This window comes from Diplotaxodon limnothrissa, linkage group LG10, assembly GCF_057381915.1.
Source record: "Diplotaxodon limnothrissa isolate DT_005_m linkage group LG10, D_limnothrissa_male_GT1.1, whole genome shotgun sequence".
In the NCBI taxonomy this organism is placed as follows: Eukaryota; Metazoa; Chordata; class Actinopteri; order Cichliformes; family Cichlidae; genus Diplotaxodon; species Diplotaxodon limnothrissa.
This window is the reverse complement of record NC_140605.1, coordinates 21,954,935-21,981,048: the sequence shown is the minus strand read 5'-3', so window position 1 is coordinate 21,981,048 and position 26,114 is coordinate 21,954,935. Positions and strand designations below refer to the sequence as shown.

At 40.5% G+C, this 26,114-nt stretch overlaps 2 protein-coding genes across 2 annotated transcripts; one reads left to right on the top strand and one right to left on the bottom strand.

Annotated features, from left to right (window-relative positions):
- The first annotated feature begins 1,230 nt into the window (after positions 1–1,230).
- Positions 1,231–17,712, top strand: mcf2b (MCF.2 cell line derived transforming sequence b). The gene is made up of 26 exons (XM_085363930.1): positions 1,231–1,281; positions 2,937–3,071; positions 3,201–3,317; positions 4,050–4,199; positions 4,324–4,448; positions 4,579–4,693; positions 4,783–4,902; positions 6,434–6,625; positions 7,022–7,213; positions 7,293–7,473; positions 7,784–7,872; positions 8,183–8,283; positions 8,452–8,518; positions 8,975–9,090; positions 9,199–9,268; positions 9,353–9,445; positions 9,751–9,843; positions 11,280–11,405; positions 11,639–11,854; positions 11,938–12,030; positions 12,123–12,198; positions 12,432–12,474; positions 15,873–16,045; positions 16,623–16,741; positions 17,424–17,536; positions 17,631–17,712. Exons 1-26 carry the CDS (start codon positions 1,231–1,233, stop codon positions 17,710–17,712), a joined length of 3,048 nt encoding a protein of 1,015 aa, XP_085220056.1.
- A 2,257-nt stretch (positions 17,713–19,969) lies between these two features.
- Positions 19,970–25,662, bottom strand: f9b (coagulation factor IXb). The gene is made up of 8 exons (XM_085363928.1): positions 25,530–25,662; positions 24,526–24,692; positions 24,283–24,307; positions 24,078–24,191; positions 23,847–23,978; positions 22,080–22,441; positions 21,515–21,659; positions 19,970–21,249 (listed from the first exon to the last, which is right to left on the bottom strand). Exons 1-8 carry the CDS (start codon positions 25,615–25,617, stop codon positions 20,690–20,692), a joined length of 1,593 nt encoding a protein of 530 aa, XP_085220054.1. The 5' UTR covers positions 25,618–25,662; the 3' UTR covers positions 19,970–20,689.
- Between the last annotated feature and the right edge of the window lie 452 nt (positions 25,663–26,114).

Sequence of the window (26,114 nt, the reverse complement as noted above, 5' to 3'; positions counted from 1 at the left end):
TAAATAAATAGGTAAATAAAAAAAATACCAAAGTACTGACTAACCTGTTGGCTGTGGCATGAGAAAGACTAGTCAGATAACATTTTTTTAAGACATTATATATATATATATATATATATATATATATATATATATATATATATATATATATATATATATATATACACACACACACACACATATATATATACATATATATATATATATATATATATATATATATGTATATATATATATATATATGTGTGTGTGTGTGTGTGTATATATATATATATATATATATACACACACACACACACACACACACACACACACATATATATATATATATATATATATATATATATATATATATATATATATATATATATATATATATATATATATATATATATATATATATATATATATATCCTACTGGACAGTAGGATAAATACTGGACTTTGAAGATAGAAACAAAGATACTGATGCCAGTGTTTGTAACAATACTATCGATATTTTTCCATCTTTACTTGTCATTAAATTAATCTTTCCTCCCTCATACCATGTCAATAAATAAATATCATACATGCATTCATTAATTCAGTGTTATACGCCTCTTAAAGTGACACCTCTATCTTCAGCTGTGCTGCCCCTAGATTTCACTAATGCCTCTGCTTCCTCATGTTCACGTGCTTCTGATGCCAAAAGGTGGTCCGCAGGTGACTCATCGTATCCTGAGTTTCAAGCGCCATCTAGCGAGACCAGTGGCATATTTCCATACAGCTTTCAATGTTATTTATTTTTTTATTTATTTTTTGTACACCTGTTTCATAGATAATCTTCCGGTATCTTATGACTTACGATCAGTGTTAGCGATGTGAGATTTAAAGTTAATAAATTATAATACAAATATAATATTATTGTGCAGAGTTTGTCAGTCTCCGAACAGTAAGTCGAGTGATTTAATTCTAATTTCGTCTGGTCACAGGAATAATGATGATAATGTAGACTTGTGTAAGTGTAAAGCGGCCAACTTCCTTTTGCTTTGACGTCAGGTGAAGCACACCCCACCATCCTGGTCCAGAGCAGAAGTGCATCTGCTGAGGTGCGCGCCGCTCTGCCTATCCGGACACTGCAGTGGAGGTTACCGTGCCATCTCTGCGGCTGCTCGTCCCCGACACCACGTCCCGCTGCGGACTTTCCGGGTACCAGTGAGGACAGGGCAGAACAAGGAAGCGCTAAAAAGCCATGGCCGAGTCCAACCCGCTACGGGGGTTCCCCCGTCTGCGCCGGGCCGCGGTAAGATCCGCCGGGAGGTGGGAGGCTTTAAACGGGGTGGCGAGAATGAGGATGCTGCAGCGGAGATATAGACGAGCTTTTCTTAAGGCTGCTAGGTGCTGCGACACAGAGGCTGGGATGTGTTCGCACCGCATTACATATTTAACACGCCTAAGAAAAGGGGTCGCGGTTGGACGGCAGTTCAGTGTTAAAGAGCCTGTGTCGGGGACCAGGACAGGCCAATGACAAATGTTTGGGCTGTAGTTGCAGGTGCAGAACAACAAGAGGCTGTATCAGCTCTGGCTCTGCAGTCTGCACACACAGAGGGATCAAGTTGTGCAGCTTTATGTAACACATTTTGAAACCTGTGTATTTAAAGTACTCACACAAATCTCTGTGCAGTTGTTTGGTGCAGATGTGCCTACAAGTCTGCAGCTATCAAGTTACCTCCATCATGGCTGCTGTTTTAGTAAATATCAAGAGGGACTGTGTGCAGTTGGGTGATTATTTACCTGGGACATTTGTAGTGTGCGCAGAGTATCAGTCTGGGTATTTGGTGTCCAAAAAAAGCTCCACAGCTATAGTTGATAACAGACTTGATGGCTTTTAATGCGCTTTAAAAAAAAAAAAAACACCTAATGAGGCATCCTTGAGGTTCTGCTTGTGTATTAGATTACACTGCACACATCAGTAGATGAGCAAGTGAAAATAATGCATCATGAGACACAGATAAGCTTCCCTCCAGGTTTCTCAGATTTGAAAGAGACTTACATTATATATAGAAGTCTTCTCCATTTTTATTAACTCCTCAGCCTCATGTTATCTGAGCCTGCACACAGGAGAGGGAAACTGGATAAATGGAAACACTGGCAGGCTTATGAAGAAAGAGTAAACATGCTTGATGACTAACCTTGCAGCATGTGGAAAAAGTAATACTTCAGTGGCAACAGAAGGTGTGGCATTCTTTGAGTTTGTAAAGCGGATACTGTTTACAGTCTGTGGTGTGAGAGGAGAGATGTGGACAGGTGATGTGAAAAAGAGAGAAGAGTGACCATAGAGCAGAGTGAGCCAGAGAAGCTGACCGTCAGACCTTCTGAAGTGCTGCAGAGGCTGAAAGACTCCCCAGATTGACACAGAGGGATGCTGAGGCTGTGTTGAGCTTTGCTAGACTCCATGACAAACAACACCCAGCTGTCAGTGACTCTGAATGACTCGTCTGACTTTTTTCAACCCTCTCACACTGCAGTCCACAGTTACCACATTGTTAGGCTGTTGTTTTTTCTGTCCCATGAATTAGAGTTTGTTCACATTTCTGAATAAGACTGTTTTAGACTTCATTAGAAACCAATTAGTCCACCTAGTAGTAATTAATTACATTGGCCCAACTCAAGTAGCTACCAGAAATTGACTGCTGTGCTTGTACATGAAGAGGGCCTTTTCGCATATTAGATATTGCATTTGGACATGTTGCAGCAAGTTTTTTCTTTAATTCTGGTGTTGTCAATCTGTGGGGTGAGCCCCCTTAGCAGGACACATAACCACAGCAGCATGAACAACATGGGAAAAATATCGCTTGTGCTAAATAATGCTTACCTTTATTTCACAAACATTTAACATACCAATCATTTCTTTGAATGACTGATAAATTGAGGGAATGATATCGTTTCTTCTTTCAGACCTCATTTCCAGGCAATCTACATTTGATCCTGGTGCTCAACCCCAGCAGTTTGTTAAGCTCTGCGCCGAGTCCATCATCGAGCACCGACCTGGGCTTTCGCTTCAGTCAGGATGACTTTCTGTTAAAGATGCCGGTGAGAGAAGGGGTTAAAAACTAGAGCACTCCTGTGCATGTATATTTAATTTTGTCACCTTTTAAAATGCCAACTGCAGTGCAACACTGGTCAGGTAACAGCCGGTTGCCTCGCGTTTGTGTTTTCTAGGTGGTGATGCTGCGTTCTGTTGGCGACCTGCTGCGCTACATTGATGAAAATCACTTGACAACAGACTTCACTGCAAAAGTGCAGTTCTGCCAAAGCGACTGGGTCGTCCTCCGAACAGTACGCACTTCAGATACTAGATAATCCACTTTATCTAGGCATGTTTTCTGTCATGCTAATTCTGTTAGTATCCAGGACAACTGTCTATGCTGCTAAATTTAACAGGCCATGATAGCTTGTTCTGGGAATGTAAAAATGTGTCTTTATAAATATTCTAAGCCTTCATTTTTGATCTTTTACTTTATGTTTAATTCTTTTGTATTATATACTCATGTGAAACAGAAAGTTTTCATATACAGTCATGTTACAAACTAAGTACACGTTTAGTGCTTCCTTTGGAGTTAAAAGGTTAACTACAATTCCCGTACCACTAAACAAATGCACTTGATTAATTGATAATTGGCAAGTGTAACCAACTCTTATAAAAGGAGCATGTAAGTGGTTGTAAACACTATGCTACACTCTTCCAAGGAGATGAGTCTTAGCAAATTCACCCCAAGATCGGACATTGCAATGCTCAGAGAAACCTTAAGAGAGCTGTGCAAAAACAAATTCCTGCAAACCTCAAAGAGTGGACCAAAATGTGGGAGTTGATAAAGTCGTATAAAAAACTTCAAGTTATTGCTGCTAAAGGTTGTTCAACAAGCTCCTGAATCATTAGGTGTACTTAGTTTTTCCACATATTTATATGCCTAATTTTGAGAACCATCAAAAAACTGAAATACAAATAATTTATTTCTGTGTTTTTTTTCTTCTTTTTTTTGGTTTGGGTGAAAATGTGTAATCCTGCAGTCCATCGAGACGTTTGCAGTGACAGTTAAAGAGATTGCCCAGCTGCTCCAGAGCTTCGGATCAGAGCTGTCAGACACCGAACTTCCTGATGAGGCTAACGCCATCGAATTCTTGCTGCACTCCCACACACACCGATACCGACAGATGAAGGTGGTGTTTTGCTCCCAATCATTTCCTGCCTCTCTCTGCTCACCCACACTGTATCTGTCACTTTCTGTACTTAATCATTCTCTCTCTCTTTTTTTTTTTTTGCATCAATTTTGTACTGATCTAGAATGATATCAGGAATGTGCTGAAAGAAGGACGCCTCCTGCTGTCAAACCTGGAAACTGTCAAAGCTTCTAAAAGAGATGCAGAGGAGGAGAGGGAAATACAAGCAGACATGGACACTGTTAAGAGGTAAACCATCAGAGGATAAGTGAAGCTCGGCTTGAGTATGAAAGACACACTCTCAGTTTAATACCCTTTTCTAATGTTATTAAATCGTTCTTTTAGTAGACAGTTGTGTCATGCGGCCTGTGTGTTTTAGGCTCCTGGCACAGCTCGGAGACATGGAGGAGGCATTCGATGGCTTCTTTGAGAAACACCACCTGAAGCTGCAGCAGTACCTCCAGCTGCTACACTATGAAAGTAGTTTCCAGCAGGTGTGATAAGTGGTGCCGATGTCTTTTCACAAGTCGTAGTAGTTCATGATCAGAGTCACACTGTTTTGTATTTGGTATCGTGTGTGTAGATGGAGGAGGTCCTGGAGCGGCTCTCTGCCCAGGAGAAGGAGATTGCCTCTTTGGGGAACACAGTGGTTCAGACAGAACAGTTACTTAAAGACCTGGATACACTGGACAAACGTGCTCAGGTGACACACATGCACACACACAATTAACATCTCACATGTGACTTGAAGAAATTTAGCAAGTGGGCCAAAATGTATATCTGTTTATCCAAAATAGGATTTATTCTCCTTCAGCAGTAATCTGCTGAAGGAGAATATGTGGAAAGCCCAAAGGCAAAGAGAGCATTCCTCCTGCCCTTCAATGCTCATGTATTGAATGCCTGCAGGCAGCGAGAGCAGCAGCAATCACCCACACAAGCAAACACACAATACCAGACAAATCTACCTTCCCTTCCATGTGGACACATAGGAAGCCTGAGGCAGGGAGATCAGCAGGCCGAGTCATTTCAGTGATATCTGTAACTGGGTTATATACCCATGAAGTCTATTCTGGCCACTGGCTATCAAAACCAATTCGCTTTGGTGCACAACCTAGCATCCCACAGATTCTTCTAAACTTCAGCTATATGCACTTTCTTCAAACCATCATGAGAACTCTCAATGTTGTGTTGGTAAAGTGCAATTTGTGTTCTGGCCAAAAAACAGCTATGAACTCCAGCAAATATGACGTCATATCTCTCCAAGCACTTGCAAAGGCATTCTGCTAGCAGAAAACTAGTAGCAAGAGACCTCCGCACACAGAGCGGGTCAAAGCGGGATTTTAATTACTCTTCCACACATAGCGTGGTGTAGAGAGGACCCGTATGCAGGACCCAGAGACAAACAAATCAAGAAAATGCAATCCTTTTATATTTCTGTTCAAAACTAGACAAAGTCCACCATGAAAAAATGAGATTTAGAAAGACAGGAGTGCCATAGATGGTTTGAAAAGGACAGGAGGGAAAAGCATAACTATATATAGGTGAGAATGATGAGACACAGGTGGAAACAGTCCACAGCAATTAGAAACTATGAGGGTTGGGGAGACGATTATATGATGGAGATAACCTTTAGAGCAGCGGTCCCCAACCTTTTTTGCTCCACGGACCGGTTTATGCCCGACAATATTTTCATCGACCGGCCTTTAAGGTGTCGCGGATAAATACAACAAAATAAAACTAGTACCGGTACCGAAAAAAAGAAAATTTATTCAAAACACACGTGAAAAGACCAAGGAAAACCGAGTAAACGATAAAAACGATAACAAAATAACGCTGAAAACCGATAAAAACCCTGAAAACTATACATTTCACACCTGAACCTCAACTCTCGCGGCCCGGTACCAAACGACTCACGGACCGGTACCGGTCCAAGGCCCGGGGGTTGGGGACCGCTGCTTTAGAGTTAAACAGGAATAAGCTAAAAACTAAATAATTAACATTAAGACATGAAAACTAACACCAAGTCTGACAAAGACAGGGGAACACAGGAGGAAGGAGAAACTAGATGCACAACAAAACTCACCAAAACATAACAAAGCCAACATAACACATTTATGGCTTTTGGCAGGCTTTTCTTATAATTTGTACTGATGGATTTTGCATGTTGTTCAGGTTCGTTCTTGTCTGACCTTTTCGTCATTAAAACCTCAAACCTCTGTCTCTGCTTGAATCAGGAGGAGATGGCTCGTGCCCAGGTGTTGATTCTACACGGTCACCAGTTGGCTGCAAACCACCACTACGCCCTGGCGCTCATCATCCAGCGCTGCAATGAGCTGCGACATTACTGTGATGTCATCACCATCGCCATACGCACCAAGAGGGCCTCGCTCACTCGAACACGAGACCTGCTGGGCTGCCTTGAGGAGGTAAAAATGTTCACAGGCCACTCTCACATGTGCAGAAATGCAAAGATGTGTGCATACAAACTTAAATGAAAACAGCAAAATGAATGCACTGATGATTGTGCATTTTTGATTGAATGATCTACTTGTGAATCTTCCTCTTGCCATTAATGAAAATCAGGTCATTTTTATTTATACAGCCCCAAATCACAAATATGCCTCTATTTATAGTTGTCTATAAATCTATAAATCTCTAGGCTCTTCTGTCCTAGAGAAACATTTGACAAAGAAAAGTCTCTCATCTGCAAGTCAGTTGTTGACTGAAGCAAATATTTGCTCTGTTAGCAATCGTTCACCTTTCTTGTAGCACAAAGTGTTGCCATGGAATCGGTCTTGTATTTAGCAGTCTTTTGTGAGCAGGCCCTTCGCTGGTGCGACGAGGGCGCCTATCTACTGGCCAGCCAGATGGTGGACAAGTTCCAAACCAGAGAAGGAGCTCAGGAAGCATTGCAGTACCTCAGCTGCCACCAGGAGAGGGCGCCATCAGCCATGAAAAACAGCCAGGATACTCTCAGCTTTGAATTTCAAGCCATACTCACCCCGCAGCTACAGGTAACCTGAAACCGCTGACACAAACACACATATATTTGACACCACTGTTGTTTACTATAGTAGCTCTGTGTCTGTCTAGTCCCAGATTTCCATGGTGACAGAGAAGCTGAACTCAATGCAGTGCATGATCAGAAACAGGGAGCAGTGTCTGAGGAAGCTGGCGGACGTGCAGGTCCGACCCATACAGCTGGTGGCCCCTCGGCCAGAACCGGACCAGACTTTCCAGCGTTGCAAGTCACCCCTTTTCTCCCCCAAACATGGTATAACATCTTCCATTGCATTCTTCTTAACACATACTCAACAATTCAATCCTAATGGGGTTTCTTCCTGTTTTGCAGTAGAAAGTATGATAAAGCACAGGAGATATTTTGAGCATTGAAGAGGTTCATGTCTGTTGTTGAGTAGGATGTTCTTGGGCACAGTTATCTCCCTATCCTACCTCCATGTCCCTCTTGCATTCAACAGTTTAACCAAGCTTTGTTCTTGACTGCGCTCTAAAGGTCTTGAGCTGTTGCTCTTTTGCCAGCATTTCCTTTTTGTTCTTTCTTATATGTGCGATATCCTCCACAGGTGTAGACTTTAATGTTTTGAACTCCAAGTTCTCCTTTGATCTGCTTCCCGGCAAGAGGGCTGCAAGAAGGAACAACAGCCAACCCAAGGTGTGTGTCTATATATATGTACACATATACGTGTGTGTGTGTGTTTTCTCTTTCACTACAGGAGAAAACTTGAACTTAGTAGACATTACCCAATGGGCATGCGACATTAAACAATTTTTAATCTCCCAGCATGCACCAGAATAATATTTCCAGTAGAAGGAGTGTGTCTCACTGCTGTGTGCTCTATGAGAAAGGGCAACTTTGGCAACAGATCTGCAGACTCTCTGTTTATCACGTGTTTAAAACGCGTATTTTTACTCACTTTCCCACGGAAAGTTTAAGCTGACGTGATATGTATGTGTTTCGTCAGATCGAGGTGATGCATGATTACCAAGGCAACCGCAGCTGTCTATATGGACCCAACCCTGAAACTGATTCAGAGGCAGAGGACAACCCAGAGCAGGTCACACGGTACAGTCTTAAATGTTAATTGTGACTCTAATGTTGCTAGTTGTTTTAGGTGTATGTGTGTGATCCGTTTAGGAGCCTTTCAGCTTCTTCCTGTGCGAGTGTCAGAGCTTACACAGTAGTTTTACATTGTTTTTTTTGTCTGTTTATGTTTACGTTCACTCTTTTTAGCCATATTATGAAGGAACTGATAGCTACAGAGAGGATCTATGTGGATGAACTGCTCTCCGTCCTTCTGGTGAGTTAGTTTAGATCATTTGATGGTATTGTTTGGTTTGTTGGATATTTCATAATTTTTATAGATATACATATCTGTATACAGAATAGTAATGGGGAGTATTTTAGGTACAGGGGCTTTCTAGATTTAATTTTTAGTCTGGGTAACACTGACAGCATGAGGAGGGAATATCTTGAAATCTTGGGCAATCTTGAAACCACTGGCTATTACCTGGTTATGATTTAGTTGTTTGTTAGCTTTTCTAGTTTGTCTTCATCAACGTCAACATTAACCAGGGCACAGAAGAACAAGTCTTAGCTAGAGTATCCACGGAGTGGTCATCAGATGACAGGGTTTCCAGACTTGTTTTGTCATTTTGTATTTCTTGACTTTTTTAATTAAAACTTTCTCCTTTTCTTTGGCTTGCATTACCATCTCTCCTCTCCCTTGACTACCTCTCGCCCCTGCAATTATCAGGGTTACAGGGCAGAAATGGAGGACCCCTCTGTGGCTAATCTTCTTCCTGTAGCTTTGCGCAGCCAGAAGGACGTTCTGTTCGGCAACATGCCAGAGATTTACCAGTTCCACAGCAGGCAAGCCGCACACACAAACACACAGAGCTCACAAGCTGTTCCTGTCCCTTTCTGTCTTTTCATGCTGATCCAATTTCCTTTTATGTTCCTCTTGGTTTCTCCTTGCAGGATCTTCCTCCAAGATCTGCAGAGTTGCCTGGAGACACCAGAGAGCGTGGGGGCTTGCTTTCTGAAAAGGGTGAGGGAAGATGTGATGAAAAACACGAGGACTTTACGTGTGATATAACATAATATGTTTAAATGTACATTTGTGTGTGAGCAGAAGGAAAAGTTCCAGGTGTACGAGCGTTACTGCCAAAACAAGCCTCGCTCCGAGTTGCTCTGGAGACAGTGTGCTGATTCGCTGTTCTTTCAGGTAGTTGCACACGTTTAACACGATGCACTCACTTTCACTTTGTAGTTATGGCACCGTTTTTGTTCAGAATGGATTTTGTGCTGTAGCGTTAATCTCATTAAAATGACGTTAACGCGGCTAGCCCCGTGCGAGGGCTGCATAGCGTCAGCGCGGTTAGCTCGTTAACGCGCTAGCACTGTGCAGCCCCTCGCACGGGGTGATCCGCGTTAATGCGGTTATGGAGTTAACGTCATTTTAACGAGATTAACGCTGACAGCACTAATTTTGATCTCTCTGTCTCTGTGTCCTGTTCTTTCTTTCTGCAGGAGTGCCAGAAGAAGCTTGATCACAAGTTAGGTCTGGACTCTTACCTCTTGAAACCAGTCCAACGCCTCACCAAGTACCAGCTGCTGCTCAAGGTTTTCTACATTTGAGCTATAAAAATTTATTAGTAATGCAGGTCACTCACTGAAATGAATAATTCTTAGTCTGTTTTCAATGTATAATAAAGAAATGTAAATTTTGACTTATAATTTCATTAATAGCCCGACTGACGTATCCGATATTTTCGATATTAGCTATTTGCTGATTTATTGCTATTGACATTTATAAAAACGAGACACCGGAACACACTTATACCGTGTTATGAGTAAATCAATACATATGACAAATATCAGAGAAATCTGTTCGCACTTTGTGTGTCGTGTGTCTGGAGAAATATCATAATAGCAGATTTTTATAATACTGATGTTCATCAAATATCGGTCTCTGTATAGGTCAGCTCTAATTACAACTGCTGATAACAAAAAACTTTCATATACCTAATAAAGATCAGTATGCTACTAACATAGCTACTAAAGCTTAAAATCAGATATTGTATTACAAATGAACAGTACATGCAATACATGATCTTTCACTATTTTCACTATTTTCTGGGGGTTTTTACCGTCAACTTAGCACGACCCCTGCCAGTCACAAAATATTACAGCAATCAATGTTTTTACAACATGCAATTGTGTTAAAAAAATCCTAACTTTCTCATGATTTACAGTGTGCATCTGTATTCATAGAACAAAAATATTCAGGGAGATCTTGAATGATTACTGATTCATGAGTCCCTCAGAAGCTCAAATAAATACTCTGGTGGTGAAAATGTTAATATTTGCTTTCATCCACTATGTTATTGTGTATTACTTGGTAAGTCATGTACCAAAATCTTCTCAGACATTCATCATCCAGGCCATAAAATTTAACAGCACCCTCATACAGCGCAAAGTGTATCAACTCATCACCAGAAAAAAAGTGCTTCTAATGTTATTGGCTACAGCAAAGTAGGTCAGGAAAACAAACATGTTTCATAATTGAAAATGTCTGTGCGTTGAACTTTGAGCTGCAAGAGGGAGTATTGATAGAAGACTGAGCTCTGTGAGCCTGCGGTTCTTGTCCTGACCTCTGTTTTTTTTTCTTTCTATTAGCGGTAATTATTATTTTTGCTGTGCTTTTTTTTTAATAGCAGTAATATCTCATGTGGACGAGCCGTCCATACAGTAATTGCTTTTGTCTGAATTGACGCATGGACAAAATGACGCTGGCACAGAGAGACAAGGTTATTTCAACAGAAACAGAGATGCAGACAAATAAAAATGACTTTTGTGGACACGCACAATTTTAAAAGGCACAGAGACTAATCGACAGCAACAGGTTGGATCCATTTATTCAATTTGCAGAGTCACAGACAGGCTGACAATGATTTACATGTGCATAAAGCCATTTAAGTGGACAGACATCAAGGCAGACCAGATTAGATAAAGTAAGATCCACTGACATGTCATGCTGTGTGCCTGTCCTTGTTCAGGAGCTTTTAAAGCACTGCACAGAGGAGCGATACCGCTGTGAACTCCAGGAGGCTCTGGACTCCATGCTAGAGCTGTTGAAGTCTGTCAATGACTCCATGCATCAAATAGCCATCACCGGATATCAGGTACCAGCCAGTCAAATCAACAAATAAAACAGCAGACACACAATCACATTACTGGTTCGCAGATTTATGACCTTTCATCACACTTAATCTTATTAGAGCAAAGCACAAAATCTTTCTTACTGGTTGTGATGAGAATAGATTGTGCGTGTGGAAAAACCTTCAGTATATTACTTTGCTGGCAAGCTGCAGATTTGAGTCTTGAGTGTATCCATCTGTCTGTCTCCATGACACAGGGTGATCTCAGCCATCTGGGTCGTGTCGTGATGCAAGGCAGCTTTAGCGTGTGGATCAGCCATAAAAGGGCAGCGGTGCGAATGAAAGAGCTGGCCAGATTCAAACCCATGCAGAGGCACCTCTTCCTCTATGAGCACGCCCTGCTCTTCTGCAAGCGCAGAGACGAGGACAACCACGACAGGACGCCCTTCTACAGCTTCAAATCGTGCCTCAGAGTAATAACACGAAAAACTCTCTCACATTATCAGGCGACTCAAACACTTTGTTTCCAATTTACGGTTTTTCTCTCTGTCTGTAGATGAGTGCAGTGGGAATCACGGAAAATGTGAAAGGAGATGTGAAAAAATTTGAAATCTGGTATAGCAGCAGAGAAGTGGTGTACATAGTTCAGGTATGTGATGCTCTTTTTTCTATTTTAAGTGTAACTGAAAAGACTTTTCAGTGTCTTAGTAGTGTGTTATTTTCACTCTGTGTCTCTATTAGGCTCCCACGGTGGAGGTCAAAGTTGCCTGGCTGATGGAGATTCGAAAAATTCTCAACAACCAGCAAAAACTACAAGGTTTCAATTAATGTTGATGTTGCTTTGTGACCTTTTCTTTTTCCTTTTTTAAAAGCCTGATTTCATTTATATGACTCGTGTTCAGTCATGGTTTTTTTTTTTTTTAGTGCTTTGTGGTTTTTGTTGAAACCTTAGGCTCCTTCCTAGCAGTGTAATTTCCTTTAATCTGTTGTTTATGGATTTTTATTCCTTCTACATCTAACTCATTCCTCTATGTCATCTCATCTTCTTAGATGAAGCTTCTCTTCTGCTTTCAGACAACCCTCTCTCTGACAGGTGATTCTCTCTGCATGACCTCACATGATGTAGGGATGTGCAAAAACATTTACATAAGAATCATGAAATGTTTTTATTCAGGTCACACAAACCAAAAAGATTCAGTTTTTTTCAATAGCTTTTTTCAAAAGTTGGGACGCTGTGTAAAATGCAAACATATCAAAGGTACAAGCTGAGGCATTTTACTGGTCCATGAAAAATATTTGCTCATTTTAACATTCATGATGGCAACTCGTCTCTATAAAGCTGGACTTTAGAGAGGTAGAGTTTCTCACGTGTAAAGATGGGCAGAGGTTCACCAATCTGCATAAAACTCTGTCTGCAAATTGTGAAACAAATTTCACAATAATGTTCCTCAACCTTTGTGAATTGTGAAGACTGAATATCTCATCCTCTACAGGACATTATATCATCAAATGATTCAAAATCTGGAGAAAGCTCTGTGTGCTCAGGAGACAAAGATTTGAAAATCATTGTGTACATTTTACACGGTGTCCCAACTTTTTTTGAATCTGGGTTGTATGAGTAACTCAGTGGATAGAATGTCAAAATTCCCTCATCCCCATATAGCATCAGAGAAGCTTGTTATGATGTTTCATGTGTGGTGAGAACAGGTCAGCCCAAGTCTGATGACTCGATTCTATTCTTTTAAAGCTTGATAAATTCTGTGAAGAAAAAGATTGTGTTTTGACCCTTAAATCCAATTTCTGGAATGACTTCCCGATCACATAACACCCGCCTACAAGTCAGGATATCCGCCATCGCCACAATCATAATTCTCATAATAATCTTTTTACAGTTTATTGATGTTACTGAGTCAGTGTGCATGTGCGCAGTAGCTCCATATGTGAATGTATCAGCATCTTTGTCATTACCCTTGAGATTTTAACTGCCAAATCCTGCAGATGGCACAACATTGTCTTCAGCTCTGATATTTAAAACTGCTGGTTTTCAGCACCATGGACAGTGCCATTCACTTAATTTAGGCCTGCTACAGTTTCTTTCTGTGCTGCCGGGCTTTGATTCCTCTTCATATTCATGCATATTCACCTCACTGCAACAGTCCCTGATTAGATGCTTTAAAGTCCTACTGACTGTAACAGGGAGGCTGTGCATTACGTTCTTTTAAACACATTCTTTTAAGTGACTCTGTCAGATACATTCTTGATCCCGTGGTGACCATTAAAGTGATAGGATAGGAGGTAACTGTAAGTTAGACTACTTTTAGAGCGGTTTTCTTTTTAATATCTTGCACTTGTTGCTTTGATGATCGCAAGCTATTCAACGTATTGTCAGTGATGGAGCTTTGCAGTGTGTTGGAGTTTGTGGGTGTGTGTTTGTGGAGTTGTTCTGGAGGTAACAGTTTTATGTTTACAGGTGGCATGCTAGCATGTTGTAAGGTCAAGTAATGGCTGAGCCTTGTGTGTGTCACAATATGCAAGATCATGGAGATTCAGTTTATGGGAAATTTATCAACACTGGTATATTTTCTCTTTGTCAGCAGCTTCTACAAAGAGATCAAAACTAATGTTGTTATTTGTAGTCTCAGCCGGGTTTTGCTTGGACCTCCACTGTTCATGAAACATTTTTAAACATATCAATGACACATACTGTTGCAGTGCTGTAATCACTGGCACTAGGTTACAACAGTTGCATTATTTATAATTCAAAAAAAAAATAAATAAATAACTTGCACAGCTATAAAGAATTATTAAACATTTGATGTAAAATTAAAATCCATATTTGTGAGCATTTATAGAAATCTTTAATAGGGAACCAGGAGATTTTAAAGGGTGTTAGAAGGTATTGACAGAGACAGATGAGATGGTAGATTTGAGGGCCAAAATGTAGGATGCAAAACTAATTTACACACAAGCTTTAATGGCTGATTTCAAAATTCACAAGTTGAAAAGAGAAACAAAAGGTACCAGAGAAAAACAGGAAGAACCATAAAGCAAACCGGGTCCTTATGAAGCAAGCTCAGCATCACCACGGGGAAGTACCCAAAAGACAAATGCTAAACACAGAGAGAGGAAGAGTTTGACTGAACAACATGAATGACAAAAGTGAGTACTGCTGCGTTTTCAGTCAGAGAAGCACTTCATAACACATCAGAGTGATTTCTTTGGTCTCAGTTGATGCATTTTTTCCAAAACACGTCTCTGTGGCTTTCAAGCTCAGAAGACTTTACACCCAAAATTGGTTCACACCAAGGATCCTATCCCCCGGTAAAAACAGAGTAATATAGTGTACACTGTTAAGTGCCAGGAGGATCGCTCTCAGTTATACATCGGGGAAAACTGATTAAGCAGAAGAGCTGCATCCTCTGGAAAAAACTCTATTTACACCTACAGATCTCTTTGGCCCTTGTTTTAGTGATAAGAATGTACACGTCCTGGACAGGGAGGAACGCTGGTTTGATCCGGCAGTCAAGCAGGACATTTACCTGAAAAGGGAAAAATCATCTCTGAACTGAGGAAGGGACCCTAGCTACAGTTCTGTGATTGCATCCAGGATTTCCTTACCTGGATCCAGACTGAGGGTGAAAAGTCGTACGCAGAATATTCTGTAAATTCAAAAAACTAAAAGTCATCGTACCACAGGAATGAGGATTAAAGAGTTTTAAAAAGTACAACAAACTTTAAGCACTAGAATGATAAAAAAAAAAACCCAAACAGAAATTCAGACTAAAATGTTTTAACACAAAACTCAAAGAGGCCCACGACCCATTGTTAGTGTTGGTCTTATCATGGGAGTTGTTGACATACATTAAATGATACCAGCGATTTCTTTTAAGAATTTGAGCATGGTAAAACCCCGATCAGACATTGTCTTGAAGCACTTTTGGATTCTTACTAATATACAGTATGGATGATGAAATACTGTAAGGATTGCCACTCTTTGAATGATATGTGGATCTCACAATTGTGTAGGCCTCACAGTATTTGTAAGTAATTGCAGTGTTTGCTTTATTTAGTAGATGGGAAGGCTTAAAACATTCGGACAATTATTATTGTACTGCGTTAATGTTCTTTCTAGTTATTGTATTAAATGGGACAAGCTTCACCCGTCTACTACATAAAGCAGGTTGAAGCACACGTGGAAATTATTTGCAAATGCCCTTTAATCAGGGCCTGTTATGCGTGTTTGCGTAGAATATTGTAGAAATAATATTTCCATATATTGCAGCGATCTATGATATAAATGATTTTCATGTGATAACCTCGAACATCCTTTGAAATCAGGCGCTGAAATATATGTGACTGTAACCTGAGTGGAATGTTGTGTTAATTTACAGACTGTGTTTGAGGTAACAGCTCGTTTTGTGACACCGTGGATGTCGTTGTTGTTTTGTTTGTTGTGCTCGTTGGTCTTGTTCCCATTGTGATGTGGTTTAGTGCATCAGAGATGTGTGTGTCGTGGGGCAGCGTGCCGGTGGGAGGCTGCTCAGCGTGTCTCCCTGTTCCTCACAGCTCCTCTACAACAAGCCACTCCCACATTCCCAGAGGGGAGGAGTCGCTACACACTAGCCCCGCCCATTCTGATCCTGTGGTTCATTCACCTCGACGCAGTGAGTTGGACAAATGGAATACAAACACACACACTTGTTTTTACACCTTAGCGAGGACATCAAATCGACAGGAGCTGTCCCTAGCCACTTACCTGAACCATAAGAAATGAATATTTAACCCTAAACCTAACCATAACCTAATTGTAACCTTAACCCTGAAACTGCAATTTGAGGTGTTTGTGCTGATATGCTGTATTTGATTTTTTTATCATGCCCTACCATCTTTTTAGAGATAAGAGGTTTTCCCCTTTTTCTAATTGCTCTGTCATGAACTTTAACATTTAACATGGGTATTCTGCAGCTTCTCTCAGCATTGCATGGTCTCACTTTAGTGAACATTTTCTAGGATGTCCACTGGGAAGTTTAGCATCTGTATTGCATGTTTTCCACTTGTGGATGACCTTTCTTAGTGTAGAATGATGGACTTCAGATTGGAAATGACCTTACTGACCTTTCTTTTTTACCATGAGTATTTCATTACTAACACTTAACTGTTCAATTTTCTCATTTACAAAACAAAGAAACAGAAAAATTCTGCAGTTTCACTTCACTTCTTTTAGCTGTCTTTCATCTGTAGGTTGGCCTGTGAATGCTCACTCAGTGGCAATCTGTGAGGGCCTGGAGGACTGGGGTGCTACAGACCTCTCCACTTTATCAGACTCAGAGGAGGAGGATGAGGATCAGCCTGCCCCACTGGTGAGATTTTGTTACTGTCACATGAGATATGCACAGAGTTCACACAGAAACTGAGATGTGGTTATGCAGAGAACATTGAAGCAGTCTAAATATGCTTGCCTGATGGGAGGGACTTACTAAAGCTTTTAAAATTCTAGCTGTTATTTTTTGTTTGTTTCTTTGTGTTTGCATGAAGCCTACCGCCTCTTTAAGGGAAAACTATGAACATTAAGCTGTGCAGCTACAGCAGGTGGAAGGTCCTACCTGAACCTAGTAGACCTCCCTCAAATGAGTGGTGGCATCCAGCCTGACATTTTCTTACACCAGAATTCAAAATATCATTAGCATAAGAGCTATAAGTCTTATGTCTTTGTTTTTTAAAAAGATCCTCCAGCTTTCTTTTCTGGCAGTTCCTTCCTCGTCTTCCTCATCTTCCTCTTTTCATTACCTCCTACTGGAGACTGATATTAGATAAGACCTGCCTTCTTGATATTTTTCCCCCATCCAATATGACTATGAAGGACACTGTGACTGACGTATCATCTATTGTACACTGATACTTTGTGCGATGATGCTCTTTGCGCCTGTGGTGGTTTATGAGTTCCTAAATGAGTAAATATGTATTTGTCTTGTCTATTCATTCACGTGGCAAAGGGTTTTATACACTGTTCCCTCAGTTTTAATTGTTTTTACTCTGTTCCAGGTGGCGGGCAGGTACAGAGTGATGGTAGAGAGCACCATGGCTAGCTCTGATGACATCATCTTTAACTGTGGTGATGTCATCCAGCTGCTGCATGAGGATTCATCAGGAATGTGGTAAGACAGGCGACATTCTTCAGAAATCTTGCATTCAACCATTTTCAAATGTTGAGATGTTTAAAAAGATTTCCTGCGATGTGTGTAACTGCAGGATAGTGAAGAATATAAGTCGTGGCGAAGAAGGCCACGTCCTACCCGAGGACTTGCATAGGATTCTGGGAGAGACGTGCTGAGAGCCAATCAGGACAGAGGATGAATGAAGAAGTGTGCCTGTTTGTTCCTCATACTTTGCCTGAATATCCTTCCATGTGTACAGACACACACAGACTTATATATTCCATCAACTTCCTGAAAAAATGGGCATCTGAATCTGCTTGTCAATCAGAATGAAGCACAACATCAGCCACAGACTTTACTCCTCAAACTGCTGTGAGAGTTTCACCTCTGAAGACTGTGACCTCCAGAAAGAACCTCAGAAGACTTTAACAGTGGAAAGCACATACAAGCCATCCTTTGCTCTGCCTTCTCCGGCAGCAGTACATCAGATTATTTTGGACTGAAGACTTTAAACAGGGGCTTTTATTTATATGTTCAGAGTGGACTTTTGTTCTAGACGTCAAGCTGTATAATTTCTATTTTCTTATGAAACATCATGTCTACCAACATATCATTACTGTTCTTGTGCCAAACAGCTAAGCTAACTGTCATGCAGAAATGCCCTGGTTACGTCGTCGCCGCCTCTTAGCAGCCAAAGTGAACACTGAATGTCTGTCAGTTTTGTTTATGTGATAAAAAAAGAAAACAAAATAAGAAAAAAAATGAAAATATGGCATTTTAGTTTTCCAGGTTACAGCTTTCATACTAGCTCTAGACAATTTGACACTCAGTGCTCATAGTGTGGGAAAAAATTACTGCATACCCTTGTTTACACTTAGCTTAATTAAAAGGGACCGATTATGCTTTACTTTTCTCTCTCCTTAAATAATTACCTGTTACAGCAGTGCTACTCATATTAAGCATGGCCAGAGTAATCCCTGTAAGCTAAAAGATAAGGCTTCAAATAGCTCCAAATGCTTGGTTTCATACAGCTCCTTTTACTCTCAGCTCTTAATGACATCAGTGAGAATGGGTATGATGTTTATGATGTGCAAATGAGAAACGAGCTAGCTTAAAGGGATGGGACAGGAAACTGCACTATTAGTGTAATTAGTATGAGATAAATGATTATTCTGAACTTTGAATCATACCAAGCTGCTTAAGTAGATTCCAAGAATAAAACATATGGAGCTGGAAATGAGAATAATCGGTCCCTTTAGTGACGTGTCATAGCAGGAAAGGCAGAGGCATAAAAACATTGTTGAAAGTTAGTTTGGGAGTTTGAAGTTTTTATAAACAATCTGCCAAAAATTTAGAAAACTAGAACATTTGTAGTCGTTATTATTGACACAGTATATGACAAAGTGAATCAATTCATCATCTTGTGGTGACACCCCAAACTGTGGAAGACCAAATGCAATACACAAAATGTTGCCCCGGGTCATAACAGGACACCAAAGGCCTCGACCTCAAAGTCCTTCTCCTGTAATCTCTGATCACAATTAAAAGAACAAGAAACCTCTGTCAGTGCACTTTGAACAACCAGATTAAATTAGGTCTAAATCCTACATCCTTGCTACTGTGTGCTTTGGAGTCCAGGAACACTGATACGAACAGATCCTCTCCTGGTATGACAAGTTTAAATATTTCCTGTATTTTATTGAAAAAAAGCATTGGTGAAAGTTTCAGTTGCAGTGTGATTCACTCTTTTATGAAGAGTCTATACACTAGGACTAGGTTGCTGTTATTTATGGTAATAATATAGTTTTTAATGAAAGTTATATTCTCTGCTATGCTTTTTTTATTCATTTGATTCAGTAGCTTTTCCATCATCTAGTCTTTTAGAGCTAAAACCCTTATCACTGTCAAGCTTTACCATATTGATTGATTGCTTGCTGCTGTGCACGGGTATCTTACACCCTACATATGACTGCAGCTTTATTTCCACCTGCAATGAGAAACGATGCTCAGTGGTACTGCCTTTAAAAAGAATAATGTGGAGTTGTCACCTGAGCATATTTGTGAATATGAAATTTGAGGGGGTTCATTGAGAATATGGAAATGCATTTTGAACTGCCTTGTTTTACAGCTGCCCAGAAAAGTGTGTGAAGTGTGCAGAGTGCTCACAAAAACACTGCCACTCAACTGGAAATGAGCTGAGAGCTCATCTCTGACTGATGTAGTGTAATTATCTGAGTTGCTGGCAGCTTATTTAGACATCTGCAGCAGACTGTGACCATATAAACATTAAAAATAGAAACTGTAGACGTTAAACACCATTTTAGTCAGTGTTTTAGTCTGAATGGTGGTACTGCTTTGGACAGATAGACGCTCATACTCTGCTATCAAGTGAAGAAATGAATTTATTGCAAGAATATTTGAATCAAATCCTTGTAGTAGCAGTAAATCCAACATTAGCTTGTACACTAAGTAAAGATTAATTTTCACGGTATTCAGCACCCACAGTGGGAGCATTGAATCGTTTGACAGTGAGCGCTTGACCATCCAAATGAAGCATGTTCACTGATACGCAATACTAAATAACATTTCATCACTTTAAATTGATTTGAAATCCACCCAGCGCTGGCTGCACTGTAACATCAGAAGTTATTAATGGATTAGTTCAGTTAGGCTTTAGCGTTTTTCGTGGCAGTGCTTTAACTTGGTGTTTGCTGCTTTTGCTTATTTGCACTGTATTTTTTTAAATAATACTAATTATGTATAGAATTATTTTCTGAAAATATAAACACTGGACTTGTTTCAGCTTGACTGATGTGATTTGTCCCTTTTGTATAGCCTTTGCTTGAACGATACGTCCATAGTCCTCTTGTTAGTTTTATGGTGCGTCTTAGAGCAGGATAATGGCCAAGAAAAATTCACTACCACTTCATTTCATTGATAAAATGGGGTATTCATATAGAGCTTCCTGTTGATGCAAATTTGCTTAAATCATGTTTGTCATCATCATATGATACTCAAACACTCAGATAAGTTGATATGTTTTATTGAGGTACTAAAAAAGAACACGGGGGATTTCTCACTTCATTCACTTCCTCGGGGGCTAAACTCAACACATGCTACTTGTTTATTTTTACAGCTGATTCATGAATCCTGTTAATCATTTATATTGATCTGTGTTACGTTACTGATCCATTTGTAGTAGTGTGAGACCCGGGTATAGATGCCATACTTCCCGTCTTTGGCACACTCCTCTCCCCAGCTGATGATGCCTGTCAGGAACCAAGTTCCTTTGTAATTGGTGGCATGCGGCCCACCGCTGTCCCCCTGGCACGAGTCCTTCTGTTCACTTTCAAAGCCTGCACAGAACATAAATCGGGTGATATGGTCTCGGCTGCTCTGTTTACATTTGGTGCGGTCCACATAGGGGACTTCCAGCTTCTGGAGCTTGGTGGCCTCGGGGCCTTGAAACCTTATCCGGCCCCATCCACTCACAAGGGAGACCGTGGATTCTCTCACAATGTTCTGTATGAATTCTTTGGGGCCCAGGCAAATGGGACGCCGCTTGTTGGACAAGTCCACTGGACTGCCAAGCTTTAGGAGCGCAATGTCATGGTTATATGGTGAGGTCTTGAAATCATACTTGTGGTGGGGATGCCTTTCGGCCACCTCATGGTCTCGCTCTGGACCCTCATCTTTGTTCACATCATGTTCACCTGGAAGCATAGATTAAGATAAAGATTTTCTAAGACAATGTAAATTTCTGCACAAGGAAGCAAAGTCTAAAGTACTGGACAACTTGTGAAAAAAAAAACATTAAAGAAACATAATTGAAACATAATTTGTTAAAAAGCCATGAAGCTGAAACGAAAAAGGATTTGCCTGATCCCTAATACTTTAGGACAAAACAGTATTATCTGTACTTTAGTTCAAGTGAAAGATTTAATGTTAAAGAATGCAAGTAGCCTTTGTTCTTCTTACCAACTCTGATGAAGAATTTACGTTCTGTGCCATCGTTGTGCCACAGACAATGGGCAGCAGTGATGACCCATAAGTCAGCGAGCAGGGATCCTCCACAGAAGGGCCGCGCTCTCTGCACGCTGTCTGGGCGGGACATCAGGGCCACCTTCAAACACAGAAAGAAAGGCAAAGAAAACTTGCAACAGAAGAGCAGTTTTAAAGAACCTACCATTTCTTGCACATTTTTTGAGCAACTGAAAACAAAAAACACTCAAAAGCAGCACGTTCTCTCTGCATGGGACAGGCTTCAAACACTAGACTTACACCTCTAATACATCTTTATTAAACCTGGCGCTCAAGTGCAAGTTTAAATGTCAAAGTCTATTCAAAAGTCTTTCTATTTAAACTATTGCACAGATTTAAAAGTTGCTGACTATTCGAGGATTACAGCTTACGTCTTACTTTACAGCTACATCTAAAACTCGTGCAAATGTTCTTGCCCTGCTGGGATTTTTGGTTCCAGTTCTTCACATATTGGCCTTCACTGCATCCCCAGCTCTTCCCTCTCCAGCCTATATCACAGTACCTGCCAAGGTATCTCTCCAGGAATGGCCGTATCTCCTCCCACAATTCTTTGGTCAGTTTTCTCTTGAGCTGTGACATTGGGGAGTGTGGCATACCCCCAGGACGACATCTCTGTCTTTGTTTTTGGTGTATCGGTGACACTTCTCACATGTCGACGGCCAATCACAGCCTCAGAGTCCAGAGAGTCATTGCTTGGGTTTGAGTCGGTCATGGGATGGTTCAGATAATCATACTCTGATATATCTTCATCATAGAAGTAATCGTTTCGGGTATCGTTGTAGGAGAAGTTTGACGATCTTGGTTCGAGAATGGACCTGGTGAGAGAGCTGGAGGACAGATTCACACGACCACAGCTGAATGGCTCTGGAGAAATAAAAGTGAAATAATAGGGGAAATATTACATTTCTGCTTCCTAGATTTGTTTAAATTTTACATTGTCATCTTTTATGGGGTTGGAAGTATAGTTCTTCAGATTTTTTCTCACATGTGCAGATTGCTGACCCAAAAATAGAAAGAAAAAAAAGAAAAGAAAAAAACCTCTTTCCTTTCTGTTCCCTTTGAACACTTCATCTTTAGCAAAGTCCAGTTATATTATGTTTAAGCAGTGTATCATAGATGAATGTGATTACTGTTAAGTTCCCTGAATGTTTTTTGTGATAAAAGAAAAGAAGAATTTTTTCCCGTTCATATGATTTACTTAGTCCGGCTGCAGAAGCATGAACGAGCGTAAAAATGAGAACTATAAATTTTGCACCCCACCACTTCCACTGGAGACGTGTTAGGAAGACAACTTCAGGAGAAGTATGAGGAGGAACAATTGCATTTTGAACAATCATCATGAATATTTACATGAAAGTTTATTTCCTTTATGATTGTTGCCTCTCTGTGGAATATAAAATTTACATGTATTCATGGTAAAAAGGAAACTACACGGTTCGTCCTTTCTAAGGTTTCATGCATCAGGACATTGTAAAAAGCTAACTAATCTGTACTTGGTTTTTAAATGAGGTAAATACAACCATGGATAAACAACAACAAATGAAATATTATTCCAAGTCATTACGTATGTAACAAAAACTAAGCCGAAATGCAGACGCAATATAAAATAAACTATATACCGTGATTCAGTAGCTTCCAGACCACCATTAGCAGCAATATCTTAAATTAATGGTTTTTCTTTGTGGCTTTATCAGTATCTCAGTACTCTTCTTTACAACGTTGCTTCATTTCATTGAGGTTTGCAGGCATTTGTTTATGCACAGCTCTCTTACTGTCACACCACAGCATTTTAATCAGGTTGAGTTCTGGACTTTGACTGGGCCATAGCGATGCCCTGATTCTTTTCTTTTTCAGCCATTCTGTTGTAGATTTGCTGCTCTGCTCAGGATCATTCTTCTGGACACATATGGCCTCACACTTGGCTTTAAACACTTTGGTATACAGAGGAGTTCATGGTTGACCCAGTGACTACAAGGGACTCAGATGATCTGCTTCAAAACAAGCCCAAATCATAGCCAATGCCATGCTTTACTGCCATGCTCTTTAGAGGCTTCTAAACAAGCCATAGTTGTTCAGTCTTTTTTTTTTCTAACTGTATTTAGCAAATATTAAAACCTGATAAAGATAAGGTTTTTTTTTTTATTATGTCTTCATATGTAAAACCTTAGAAACTGTATTGTAGTTGAAGTCAGAATGAAGTCAGACTCGTTCAGAAAAAAACAAAACAAAACGCTCTTACCACTGCACTAAATGCTGTGTGTGGTTTTACCTATTGGCTCACAGCTCTTCTTGTTTGGCCCAAGTATGTAACCAGTTGCGCACCTGCACACAGCTTGATTAGCCTTCATTACACAGAAATGAGAACATTCGCCATTGTTCACCACACACTGCTTGTTCACTTCTGGAAAAAGTCAGGAAAACAGAATTAGCTTTCGTTGACAAAACTTTATGGTCTTAGCTCAAACGTTGTTTCAGCCGAGTTATTCAGATCCACACTCACCGATCTCACAGTTCTTGCCACTGAAGTTTGGTTGGCACAAGCAAAGATAACTGTTGATCCCATCTTTACACACACCTCCATTCTGACAGGGGGGTGGCTTACACTGGTCGCCATCTACACACGACAGATCACACCACAGGTTTAGAGAAGACTGTGTGCTATAAATTCTCAGCAAACATGAGAACTTGTACTTTGTTCGTCTTACCGATATAGCCTGCCCAGAACTCCATCTGCAAAAGGAAGATCAAATTAAATGGGAAGTTCACCAACCATCCATCAAGCTCTGATCACTAGACCACTGTAACTGCCCACTTTTGGAGATATAAACAGTCAAGATCTTAATACTGGTAAAGGCATAGGATTGTGTGTGTGTGTGTGTGTGTGTGTGTGTGTGTGTGTGTGTGTGTGTGTGTGTGTGTGTGTGAGAGAGAGAGAGAGAGAGACCTACAGTTTTCTCATCATCCTCAAACACCTCTCTGGCCTCCTCCATGCTGCAAATTTCTTCCACACATTCCCGCTCCAGGTTACCTTGTTTAAGTTCTTCAAAAGCAGTGTTATATCTGCGCTTACGATGCAGCACGGTGTGTGCCGTCTGCTGAGACACGAACACAGCTCCTGAAAGGGTAACAAAAGACAAAGAGTCCTCACTAAGTTTAGCATAATTATTCAGAACTATTGATAAAGGCTGCTTTCAGGGATATATATGTATATAAAACCTATATGCATAATATAAAAGTACATCAAAGATGGACAGGTACCAGGACTGAAAGTGAAACCAGCGCGGAAGTGTCTTAAATCTGGCAGCAGGGTTTGTTGGAAGCAGGCTGAAATTCTGTACTTTTTCATTCAGATCGACAATGCACTCATCAAAACACCTTTATGGTGACCAAAAAGCTCAGCTTGAGGCTAAAAATGTACAACTTTGCTGTCCAATGGCCATCTTCTATGTACAGTCTATGATATTCCTCTGCAGTAATCATATTATTGGTGTTCTCACTTGTGTAGAGACTCTTCATATATCTGGTGATCCCTTTGACACATGATGCTTTACCTTAATCATTTAATTGAGCCAAACAAAGAGCTGATACTTGCTACAGTTTTACATCCGCTTAGGATAATCCAGACTGGCTGCTACATGTACCTAACTCAGTGGTCCAGCTATCATCCCTGTCTTTCCAGCACAAGACGTCTTGCAAACAGCCACCAAACAAGCACCAAATTGTCTAAATTATATCAACTTAACATCCTCATAAATAGTTACAAATATTTACACCGACAGCCTAAGCACTTAGGAATCTTTACAGATCCAAGTGAATAAGAACTTTAAGAATCGAGGTTATTCAGTGATCACCTGCTTAGCCACCAGCCTTTTCCTATATTTTGTGCAGCTCTAAACTTTGCTGAACTCATTTTCCTGCCACCTGGGTCAATACCTGCTCTGCTGCTTTTTACCTGTGTTTTCTTCTGTGATCTCAGCACCCACTCCATACATGTCCAGCAAAAAACCAGCAAAGCAAACCAGTGCACACACTCTGGCCATCTTGTCGTTGTCAGTTGTCTGTCTGACTTTGACACTAAACTCAAAGCCTTATCCAGCGCTCCAAAGTACAGCAACACAGTGTTTGCTCACCGGTATGTCTGCAGTGCATGTGTGTGTAACTGTGGGTGTTTGTTTTTTCAGATTTGTGTGTGTGTGTGCGTGCGAAGTATGTTTAAGGGAAGGATGTGGAGAAAAACTTCATGTGTGCATGGAAGAAAAGAGAGGTGTCCCATAAAAGAATAAAAGAAGGTGCTTTTTTTCTACACGTCAGGCTGAAATTGAGCAACATCAGATATTGACTGCTGATGGGACAGTTTGGACATTAGCGTGTGTACGTGTGTGTGTGTGCACGCGTGTGTGTGAACATTACCAGCTGTTGTTTATCATGATGAGTCTTTTCCGATAAGCAGCTTTTGCAAGGCTTACGTGAGGTTTCAGATGAGTTGAGTGCACTCACACAGGCACATTTACGAAAACACACACCCACAAGTTTGTAC

Coding starts and splice junctions, on each gene's coding strand:
- mcf2b (XM_085363930.1), top strand. CDS start 1,231: ATGGCCGAGTCCAACCCGCTACGGGGGTTCCCCCGTCTGCGCCGGGCC. Junction 4,903..6,433: donor CACTGGACAAACGTGCTCAG/GTGACACACATG, acceptor TGCTTGAATCAG/GAGGAGATGGCTCGTGCCCA. Junction 17,537..17,630: donor GAGGATTCATCAGGAATGTG/GTAAGACAGGCG, acceptor GTGTAACTGCAG/GATAGTGAAGAATATAAGTC.
- f9b (XM_085363928.1), bottom strand. CDS start 25,617: ATGGCCAGAGTGTGTGCACTGGTTTGCTTTGCTGGTTTTTTGCTGGAC. Junction 21,660..22,079: donor CTGGAGAGATACCTTGGCAG/GTACTGTGATAT, acceptor CTGTGTTTGAAG/GTGGCCCTGATGTCCCGCCC. Junction 21,250..21,514: donor TAAATTCTTCATCAGAGTTG/GTAAGAAGAACA, acceptor CTATGCTTCCAG/GTGAACATGATGTGAACAAA.